The 11,404-nt window shown below is 44.0% G+C and overlaps 1 protein-coding gene across 1 annotated transcript; it reads right to left on the reverse strand.

The window, feature by feature from the left end:
- Nucleotides 1–7,086: 7,086 nt before the first annotated feature.
- On the reverse strand, nucleotides 7,087–10,253 carry LOC123060300 (uncharacterized). The gene is made up of 7 exons (XM_044482952.1): nucleotides 9,793–10,253; nucleotides 9,239–9,568; nucleotides 8,403–8,583; nucleotides 8,082–8,301; nucleotides 7,625–7,749; nucleotides 7,514–7,552; nucleotides 7,087–7,412 (listed from the first exon to the last, which is right to left on the reverse strand). Exons 1-7 carry the CDS (start codon nucleotides 10,170–10,172, stop codon nucleotides 7,359–7,361), a joined length of 1,329 nt encoding a protein of 442 aa, XP_044338887.1. The 5' UTR covers nucleotides 10,173–10,253; the 3' UTR covers nucleotides 7,087–7,358.
- Nucleotides 10,254–11,404: the final 1,151 nt, after the last annotated feature.

Below are 11,404 nucleotides of genomic sequence, written 5' to 3' on the forward strand. Positions count from 1 at the left end.
TCTTATCTTAGATTTATTTAAATACGGATGTATCAAGTCACGCTTTAGCATTAGATTTATTTAAATACGGATATAAGACAAGAATTTTGGGACGGAGGGAGTAGAATTTAAACCAATATGTCATCCCATTAGGACAGTTAAACTAAATAAAGCAACAATAGTTGCCTGTAGTAAGGAAGATGTAACAGTAGGCAGTAGCAGTCGGCAGCTACGTAAAGAGGTGTGGCAGCAGCAACTTCAGTGTTCGTCCGGACATCTTTTTTTCAGAATATAAGATTTGCTTTTCAATTGTTCTCCACAATGTAGCCCTTAATGATAGGAAACCTTGCATGAAAGACTCTGAATAAGTATTGATGTGCAAAAGCATTATCACTAGGAAATATTTTTGAGAACATATATGTAACGCCCTGAGACCGATGTGCCAGGTGTCGTCCAGTTATTCGCTGTTGTTGCGTTGTCATTGCTTGCGTGTCATGCATTGCATATCATGTCATTATGTGCATTTCATTTACATACGTGTTCGTCTCATGCATCCGAGCATTTTTCTTCTTGTCCGTTTTGCATTCCGGCACTTCGTTCTCTTCCGGTGGTCGTTTCTACCTTTCTTTCATGTGTGGGGGTTAAACATTTCCGGGTTGGACCGAGACTTGCCATGCGGCCTTGGTTTATTACCGGTAGACCGCCTGTCAAATTTCGTATCATTTGGACTTCGTTTGATACTCCAACGGTTAACCGAGGGACCGAAAAGGCCTCGTGTGTGTTGCAGCCCAACACCCTTTCAATTTAGCCCAAAACCCATCTAAACCCTCTTTATCATCTAGAGCGTTCGATCACGATCACGTGGCCGAAAACCGCATCTCATTTGGACTCTCCTAGCTCCCTCTACCAATAAATAAGTGATCCCCTCCGAAATTTCGCGGTCTAACCCTAGCCCCCTCCCTTTCCTCGCGCGCCGGACACATATCCCGCTGACGGACATGTCCGCTCCGTCGTCCACCGCCATGTGGCATCCACTGATTCGCCGCCGCCCGCGCCCACTTCACCGCGCCGTCGCGGCCCGCCCGGCCCACGGCCGGCCCGCCCGAGCCGCGTTCGGGCCCGAGTGCCCGAGCCTCCGCGCGCCGCCCGCCTGTGCCTTCGCCGCCCCGCCGCCGTCCACCACTCGTCGCCAGCGTTCTTCACCGCCGCCTCGCCGGCGCAACTTCGCCGGAGCTGCACTCCGCTCCGGCCCTCCTCCGCACAACGTCCTCGCCCTCATCCCGCGCGCCGCCGCCGCAGCGCAGCGCCATGCCCGGATCCGGCCGCGGCAGCTTCTCCGGAGAGCGCTGCCCTGCTCCCACGCCGGCAATGGCGCCGCCACCCTCGTGCTCGTCGCCGGAGAGGCGAGCCTCGCCAGATCCGATCCGGCCCGGGTGGATCAGATCCACCGGGTGCCCGAACCAAACGCTTCGACCCCGCGCCTGGATCTCGTCGTCCCGCACAACCTCGTCCGCCCGTTGACTTTTCTCGGAGAGGTCCAAATTTCTACTAAGTCCCCGAGATTTCCATGTTTCAAATGCCCATGTTCATCTCGCCGTAATTTTGCATCCGTAGCTCCGTTTTGGGCGTTTAGCATATTAAAATGTTCATCTCAGAGAGCACATCATTGCATCATTTTCATTTGAGTTCATCTTGATGCCCGAAATGCTATTGGAAGAGTGCTATTTGAGTTAATTGTCAGATCTGCTGCTCCATTTAGATATTTGTCATTTTTGCCATGATTATTGTGTGCATGATATGCCCCTGAGTTCTATATGTGTTTTGTTATATGCTTTGCCATCTTTTCAGAGGTGTAACCCATGTATTTTTGTGATGTGTGTGGTGACTAGCACAAGCTTGCAAAATGGTGCATTCGTTAATGCTGATTTCAGGGACTTAGCATTTCCACTAAGTCCTTGATCTGTTTATTTGAATATGCCATATGTTCATGTTGTTTCCTAGTGATCCGTGCCTCTTTTGAGGATGATCAGTAAGGATGTTTTGTTAATCTTGTAGTTCCCTATCCATCCATGTCTTTGTTTGCAATTATGGAGCACCCTAGCTTGAGTCAATCGAGCTCTACTTTTGCTATTTCATGAATCTGGGCAGATTGTCTACTTGTTAGCGATTTTGCCGAGGATGTTGTTGTTGATCCGTGCATGCTATGTTGTTGTTCTTGCCATGTCTAGCTTATATAATGTGTATTCTTGATGGTTGTGTGCTTATATTGTCATGCCATGCTCTGTAGTGAGTGCATCGAGCTCGTAAACATGCCTACTTGATATCTGATTTGCATATTCCAGTTTTTCTCTAAGTCTGTAACCTGATTATGTTTTTGCCATGTTCACATGCTTGCAATTGTATTTTCTGATCCCTTTTGGCTCAAGGTTACTAAGGGACTTTTGTTAAGCTCTTTGCGTAGCTCCATGCCATGCTTTACTTTGCCATGTTAAGTTCTTGTAGCATCTAGTTTTCATGCTCCAAAGTGTGCTACCTGATCTGAAATTCCAGGCTTGTGTTAATTTCACTAAGTCTGAATCTGTTTACCAATTGCTCTTTTGCCATGCTTGTTTGAACCTGTTAGTGGATGAATTGGCCGTAGCTCAGTGTTCATCTTTTGTTAAGCATTATGAATGGATCCCTGCCATGTATTTTGTTGCCATGTTTGAGTGCTGTAGCATAATTATCTTGTTGCATTTAGATGGCTACTTGCTGTATATCGCAGACCGGTGCCATATTTGATTTGCTCGGCATTTCCAAACCGTAACTCCGATTCCGGTGATCTTTATATCAATTTCAACCGAAATCATATCACCTTTCCAGTGGCACACTTGGATTTCCAAGTTGAGGCCAGGTTCAATCATTCCTTGTCAAATCATGCATATGCATCGCATACCGCATCCCGCATATCATATCATGTTCATGTGTTGGTTGTTTACTATGTTGTGTGCTTCTTTCCGGTGTTTGCTTCTTCGGGTTGGTTCCGGTAACGTCGCGTTTGTGAGGACCCGTTCATCTATGTCCGTTTGTCTTCTTCATGGACTCGTTCTTCTTCCTTGCGGGATCTTAGGCAAGATGACCATACCCTCGAAATTACTTCTATCTTTGCTTGCTTAGTTGCTCGCTCTTTTGCTATGCCTATGTTGCGATACCTACCAATTGCTTATCATGCCTCGAATATTGTTGAACCAAGCCTCTAACCCACCTTGTCCTAGCAAACCGTTGTTTGACTATGTTACCGCTTTGCTCAGCCCCTCTTATAGCGTTGTTAGTTGCAGGTGAAGATCGAAGTTTGTTCCATGTTGGAACATGGAGATGTTGTTCCTTGTTGGAACATGTTTACTTGTTGGGATATCACATTATATCTTATTTAATTAATGCATCTATATACTTGGTAAAGGATGGAAGGCTCGGCCTTATGCCTGGTGTTTTGTTCCACTCTTGCCGCCCTAGTTTCCGTCATATCGGTGTTATGTTTCCGGATTTTGCGTTCCTTACGTGGTTGGGTTATAATGGGAACCCCTTGACAGTTCGTTTTGAATAAAACTCCTCCAGCAAGGCCCAACCTTGGTTTTACCATTCGCCACCTAGCCTCTTTTTCCCTTGGGTTAGGCCAGCCCAAGGGTCATCTTTATTTTAAACCCCCGGGCCAGTGCTTGTCTAAGTGTTGGTCCAACCCAGAGCACCGTGCGGGGCCGTCCCTTGGCAACTTGGGTTACGTTGGCTCCCGTATGCTTAGCTTATCCGGTGTGCCCTGAGAACGAGATATGTGCAGCTCCTATCGGGATGTCAGTGCATCGGGTGGTCTTGCTGGACTTGTTTTACCATTGTCGAGGATGTCTTGTAGAACCGGATACTGAGTCTGATCGGAATGTCTCGGGAGGAGGTCTATTCCTTCGTTGACCGTGAGAGCTTGTCATGGGCTAAGTTGGGACACCCCTGCAGGGTTTTGAACTTTCGAAAGCCGTGCCCGCGGTTATGGGCAGATGGGAATTTGTTAATGTCCGGTTGTAGATAATTTGAACCTTAATTTAATTAAAATACATCAACCGCGTGTGTAACCGTGACAGACTCTTCTCGGCGGAGTCCGGGAAGTGAACACGGTGTTGGAGTTATGCTTGACGTAGGTTGTTCTAGGATCACTTCTTGATCATAGTTGTTCGACCGTGCTTTGCCTTCTCTTCTCGCTCTCATTTGCGTATGTTAGCCACCATATATGCTAGTCGCTTGCTGCAGCTCCACCTCGTACCTTTACCTTACCCATAAGCTTAAATAGTCATGATCGCGAGGGTGCGAGATTGCTAAGTCCCTGTGACTCACATATACTTCCAAAACCAGTTTGCAGGTGCCGATGAGTCCGTGCAGATGACGCAACCCAGCTCAGGAGGAGCTCATTGAAGATCTTGTCCTTTGTGTTGTTTCATTCTAGTTGATCAGTAGTGGAGCCCAGTTGGGGTCGATCGGGGACCTTGTCGCATTTGGGGTTCTTCTTTTATTTTGGTTCCGTAGTCGGACCCTGATTGTATTTGGATGATGTAATGCTTTATTTATGTATTTGTGTGAAGTGATGATTGTAAGCCAACTATGTATCTCTTTCCCTTATGTATTACATGGGTTGTGTGAAGATTACCTCACTTGCGACCAATGTTGAGGATATCGCTTATCGGGAACTTATCGGTCGACCCATGATAAGGGGTAAATCGGCCAGTTTATCGGCATATCGGCCGATTTATCGCCATATCGGCTGATTTATCGGCCCATTTATCATATCGGTCAGACAACGATAAGCGATAAATCGGCCGATTTATTGGAATATCGGAAGATATCTTGACCAGTGCTTGCGACATTGCTTTCAATGCGGTTATGCCTCTAAGTTGTGCTTCGACACGTGGGAGATATAGCCGCATCGAGGGCGTTACATATAGGCACACAAGAAGGTGCCTCTTTGTTTGGCCATTTCCTTTTGTGAGTCGTGGGTTACTTCTAGACAGGGCTAGAGTGTCACAACTCTTAGGCAACTGTTCAATTGTATGTCAACAAATGAACGAAGTGGAGAAATCATGCAGATACAGCTACATGTACTATTAGTTCTACTATAAAATTATGTGTCTCGCATTTCAGTCACAACAGATGTTAAAGTTAATTCTTAGTGGAGATATGCATCAGTATTTTAATCTCGAAGATTTAGAAGAATGATTACTGCAACATAGTGATGTTCTTGTTCAGTCATTGGTTCTGGCATCTAATCTTGAGATCTAGCAGTGTTATAATATTGATCACCACTTCTTGTCCTAATATGTCCATCTGAATTGTATATAGAGGTAATCTTTCTTATAAAGTGTCATAGAATGTTTCTTACATACAGTAGTTGAAAACCTCATGTACAGCCTAGCATAAGTGAGCATTTAGAGTAATTGACTAAAATTCATGCCAAATGAGGCTCAATAATGCTTGACTAACAGAAAATCCCAGTAGAACTCTAGGTCAGGCTGGGACCTCCAAGTATTGGAAATCTATGTACTTGTTCTCACTTTGTAGCAGCTGGAATTAGGAAGGTTTGATGGATCAAAATTACTTTATCACAGTGTAATAAGCTGACTTGCTGGCCAAATAAACTGGCCTGCTAATCAAAATAGTGTCTTCTTTGACTATCTACAAATATTATGGGTAAAATAAGATGTAAGCATTGTTTAGTTTTCTAACAAGAGAACAATCATGGAGGGTGGGTAACAAACCTTTCGTACTCGACACACTGAACTCAGTACATGTGCGATTGTCGATTGCTACTTTCTTGATTAACTACATAGCAAAAGTGGAAAGAAGAAAAAGAGGTGAATATAACTCTACTGTTTGTGACTTGTGAGCATGTCATGATCTCTTAGTGTAACAAGCGATTTTTTTACATGCTGTTATAGGTCAAGAAACAACGAAATTGATCAGGAGAATTAGATGGTGCAACAGACACGCGGGGTATTTGGCGTCACAGAAGTGTTTACGGTTTCACATATTTAATGTTGTACGATCGTTTGAGAGGGTTTATTAGGTTGTTGTAATTCTTGATGTTATCATGTAGGTGTGCATTTCTGCCCAGCATAGGATGGCGTACAAGGAGAATATGGAGTCACCAAGTGATCTGTAGTGAAGCTGTTTGGTTTAGTTATGTAAATTACTAGTGAACTAAGTAATACGCTTGTAAATATATGTATATTAAGGTCATGTTAATTCCTAGACCAAGATGGCACCTTTATTTGTTGAAATGCTTCTGATCCAGCGATTCGTTTGATGCTATGAATGATTTTTGGCAATTTGCCACCCCTCACAATTTGCTAGTTTGTACTATTGTTTGTTGAGATGGATTTTTTGTCAAGATTTCTGCTAAATATTTTGATGCTCGAAAATTTCAGATGTGAATACAGGAATGGAAAATGGGTTCATGCTGATCACATGCCAATATATTCATTATGAAATAAAATTGATGGCGACCTGAAGGCTCAAGATACGAATGTTTCAAGTTGTTGCTTGCTGTACTGATGAGAGCTTACTTTAAATGTAGTGAATTTTAGCATGTACTACGTTTTATTTGTTCAGCTGGGCAACATTCATTTTTGTGTTGATTGATCACATGTAAAGTAACAGAACAAGGCCTAAATGATGTGGTTTAAGTTTGATTAATTCACGATGTGGATGTTGGGGTCTTGGGGACAGATGCATAGGTCCGTTGTGGTTTCACAAAGATGGGCTGTTTTCAAGGGGGGGCACATGCAAATGTACCAAGGGGGCACGTGTAAATGATAAGTGAGCTGATCCTGTCCCTTGCATGTTGACCCAAGGCACCACAGAGTCCCGTAGCAGGGTATCATGTGATGGCCCGTATCACTTGATTGGGCCGATGAAACAGGTTTAGGAGGCTGCGTGAGAGGAGCTTGGGAGTGCTTGAAGAAAGGAAGTTACTGTTTTTTTTTTAAAAAAAAAGGAGGCGACAGGTGCAGCGGCACAACTCTGCGTGGCTGTTGGAGTTTGGAGATAATGCGTGGAATTATCCGGAAGGTCAAAAGCATGCCGTGGACGCACCCCAAAGACTCCAACACTTTGCTCTGCATGTCCAAGGACCAAAATATACATGGAGCTCGCCCAAATCCCTGACACCCAACAGCTGCAGGAATCCACAGGGCCACAACCAGCGACTTTATTTGAGCTACTTATTAACAGTAAAAAGACAGCTAGATATTGGGTTGGGTTGGTGCTGACAAAATATTCATTCAGTCCATAGACAGTCCATTGCAAGGAACAGAGCCGTTCCGCTTTAGCGCCCTCATCTCCAGTGTCCCCAGTCCATCACCTTATGCTATCTCCTTGGGTACAGCCGACGCAGGGAGGACGAAAGGTTTCCGGCCCTAAAAATAATAGTACACAAGCAATGGATTACAATCAGTCTACAAGCAAACATCATCATGTTACTACAAATGGTACCATATCACACAAGATACATCATTACCTTGTACATACGTCTTATCCTACGCTCCTTGCTCCTATCCTGTAAAAGAGGGAGACGTGATTAAATCCACAAGCATGTTAAACGTACACTACAGGAATAAATCAAACATACATCTTCATCGGAGTCGCTCCACTCTGCCGGGCATCCACATAGCTCATCTGCACCCACATGACCACAAGTGTATGCATCAGCTTTGTTGGGGTGCCTCACACCACTTTTACAACCACCACAATGACCTTCAATAACAAGAGGGAAAAGACGGTTAGCTAAACTGCCAAATAGTCAAATAGACAACCAGACACACACATCGCAAAGCTATATGACTAAAGGTAGAGAGAACATGCGCGCATGCAGCCATTACCACTATGGATGTGCATACCCAGCTTGACATATTGTAAATATAAAGCTCAAAAGATGGTGCATGAAGATCAAAGGAAATGCAACACAAAGATCAAACAAATAGTCAGAAATACAACTAAAATTATATCTAACAGGCATGCTCAAGTTAATGCAACCCACAGACTGTATTTCAAAATTATTTAATTCAAGGCAAGAGTATATAGAATACCATTATCAGTAGGATCGACCATGCAAAAACAGCTGACTACCCACTCTCCATAGCTCTCTTCTTGTTTTGTATTTCTTAGTTCAACAAAGAACAGTTTTTCAAACCAGTCCAAGCCATCAGCTCCTTTAATCTTTGCGGTGAAATTCAGATGGCGGTACCATTCATCCTTCTCACGAAATGATTTGTGTCTCACCATGTCTTTGAGTTTGTATGCAAGATCCTAAAATAAGAAGCACAAGTCAGATAAGCAAGTGCTATATGAATACGATGAAGTGCTATCCTAGAAGCAGCATAAAGACAGGTGAAAGACAGAGAGCAAACCCCCAAAAGATTGTGATCCTCATTATACTGGTCCACTATAGCACACACCAATCTGGATATATGTTCATGGCCCTTCTTAAATATATATGATTTTGTGCGCTTCTTCCTTGTGCCATCGGGCCAAAAAAGACACTGCCGTATACCCATCTCATTTTGAGAAACACCAGCTTGCTCCATGCACCTAATAAGAGCATTTCCATAAGATTTAACAGATTGTACTTCGTCAAAAGCAGAGAACAGAAAGTGTACTATGTACTTTGTGAACTCAACAAGCACACAATGTAACAGAAGAATGCAGCCATTGTTTAATTTCCAGATGTTCTTGATTCGTGCTATTTAGACCAGTTAGGTGTTAGGTGTTCTCTTACTGCACTATTTAGACCAGTTAATGGATCAAATTGTTCTGGTTATCAGCACTGTACATGGGGAAACAGAGCTGTGATGGTATGCCTGGTAAGAAAGCTAACCAATATGGCAACATAAAAGGTGGTAGCATAGCACCTAACAGTATTTTGTTAATTTCAGAATCCTTATAATTTATGCACCATTTCAATAACACTCACAGATACTGACAAAGAAAATGTTTCACCAACAATAAGTGGCCTCTGAACACGAATATAAAATTTTAATGTAGGCCAGTATTTTCTTTATCAAATTGTTTACTTCTCTATAATCCAACTTAGTGGCATTTCTTTTCTTGATTCGTGCTGTAAAATTTGTGGCCATCTTTTGTTGGCCTACATCAGAGAAGCACCTTGCTATGTCACATTGTTTGAATAAACAAGGAAGGGAGATACGAAGAGATGAAAATCTAGAGCAAAGTCGAGAAACTTTACATTGAGGTGTGACGACGGCCATGAAGATGTTGATCAATGGCATTTTTAGCTTGTTGCAAGCTCTGAAACGGGCCACCAATGTCAGGATATGTGTGGAATGATCCTTGGTGATCAACCCTGATGTAAAATTCCAGACCCCAATCATGTCGTATATGGCTCAAAATGGGTGACATGGGTGACCCGGGAGTTACTGCCTGTGCCTGCGGACAGGTAGAGGAAGTGGCCTCAAATGTTGGAGCTGCCTCGAACATGGCCTCCTCCAAGTCCTCAAACGTTGTAGTGGGGGACGAGTCACTCGGCTGTTGCAGCGCAGAGGGACCATCCTCATGCCTGAAGTGAAACGAGCAGATGGACTCGTTAAGTATAAGAAACAATTTATCTGATCCAACGAGATGAATAAACAATCCTTGCTATAATTGCTGCTACTGCCAATTGATAGTTAAAAAATGATTTTTATTTTTATTTTTGCTTCCTATATAAAATTAAACGTCCATGGAAGCCAGAAATCCGACCAAAACACACAAGGAACCCGCAAGGATCGATTCCAAACATACCGATAGTGAGAGGGGCAGGGGCGGCTTAAGCAGGAGCAGGTTGCCTTGATGATTTCCCCGATGCTTCTGTACGCCCCAGCGGGAACGGGGAAATCTATGCCGGAGTAGCGCCCATCAGTATGTAGGTCAACGAATGACAGTGGCCCCGCGCCGGAGGAGGTAGTGGCCTCGAACTTTCCGGCCCTGATTATAGGTATGCGCCAGGACGGAGCGCTCACCGTGACGTTCCCGCTCCCGTCGATGGACACAAGGACCGCCATCCGGGCATCGACGGGAACCATGATGTGCACTGGCGTGCTCTCCGGTATCGAAGGGGAGCGGCCGTCATCGATGACGAGCTTCAGAGGCTCGAGGAGACCGAAGGGGGGCGTGATTGGCATGGGGATTAGGGTTTCAGTCCTTTGGGGAGGGGATTGGGAATTTGGGAGGAGAGGGCAGAAGGGGGTGGAGAACAAGCGAATCGTCGCCGACAAGGTTCCTGTATAGACTACCAAGGACTAGGGTCGGTCTGCAGTGGGCTTTTTCCAGGCCTTGGACTCTATGTTATATTGTTATATGGCCTGTTCGGCCCTCCACCGCTTATCTCGCTCGCGTTCGTCGTCAGGGCTGTATCTCGCTTATTGCGAGAGGGGCTAGGGAGCTACAGCGCGGCCTCGGCCGGCCCACGAAGGGGCACCGCATAAAATGGTGATAAAAAAGGATGCGCGATTTTTTTTCTCCAAAAATTACGTTCCAGCGACAATTCAAACTAGCGACCTGCACTACCTACATTCGTTCAGCTAACCACTAGGGCGTGTCTTTGCAACTGACAAAATGCAGTGCTAACACTTGAAAAACATACATAGCCGCTCATATATGATTTTCTTTTAAGAAAAATGAAACTTCGCAAATTTCGGAAAAAGTTCGTGAACATGCAAAAAAAAAACGTTGCCCTATTCAAGAAAAGTTCAATGATTTTGAAAAAAGTTCATCAATTTAAAAAAAATAATTCACAAAATTTTTAAAAATGTTCACAATGCTGAAAGAAATTCATCAATTTTTGAAAAAAGTGCATCCAAATTGAACAAATGTTCATTGAATTTGAAAACAGTTCATAGACTTTGAAAAAAAGTTCATCAAATTAGAAACAAAATAATTACTTTTTAAAATAGTTCTTGAAAAATAGAAAAACTTCATAGAATTTGAAAAGAAAATTTCATAAAAATTGAAAAAATACATCATCGATTTTGAAAAAGTTCACGTATTTGAGAAAAGAAAACACAAATATCAATGAGAGAAGAAACCAGGAAGAAGAAGAAAAGAAAAAACAGAAAACCAAAAATGGAAAAAAGAAAAACAAAAAACGAAAAAAGGGAAAAAAGAAATAGAAAAAGGAAAGAATAACTGAAAGAAAGAGTTGAAGCTTATCAGATGGGGCACCGCTAGGCGCCGGCGCACCGACCGAAAATTGCGGCCGGTCCAGCCATAGCCGCTCAATGCGAGCCGCACGACGGTTGGATCTGGAGCAAAAAAATATCGCCCCGGCTTCTTCTTCCTCGGGCCCCCGTAGCGCATCTCGGCGAGATCCCCCGCGGCTCGCAGCACCGCGCAGCTCCAACAAGGCCCCCGAGGC

This window comes from Triticum aestivum, chromosome 3A, assembly GCF_018294505.1.
Source record: "Triticum aestivum cultivar Chinese Spring chromosome 3A, IWGSC CS RefSeq v2.1, whole genome shotgun sequence".
In the NCBI taxonomy this organism is placed as follows: Eukaryota; Viridiplantae; Streptophyta; class Magnoliopsida; order Poales; family Poaceae; genus Triticum; species Triticum aestivum.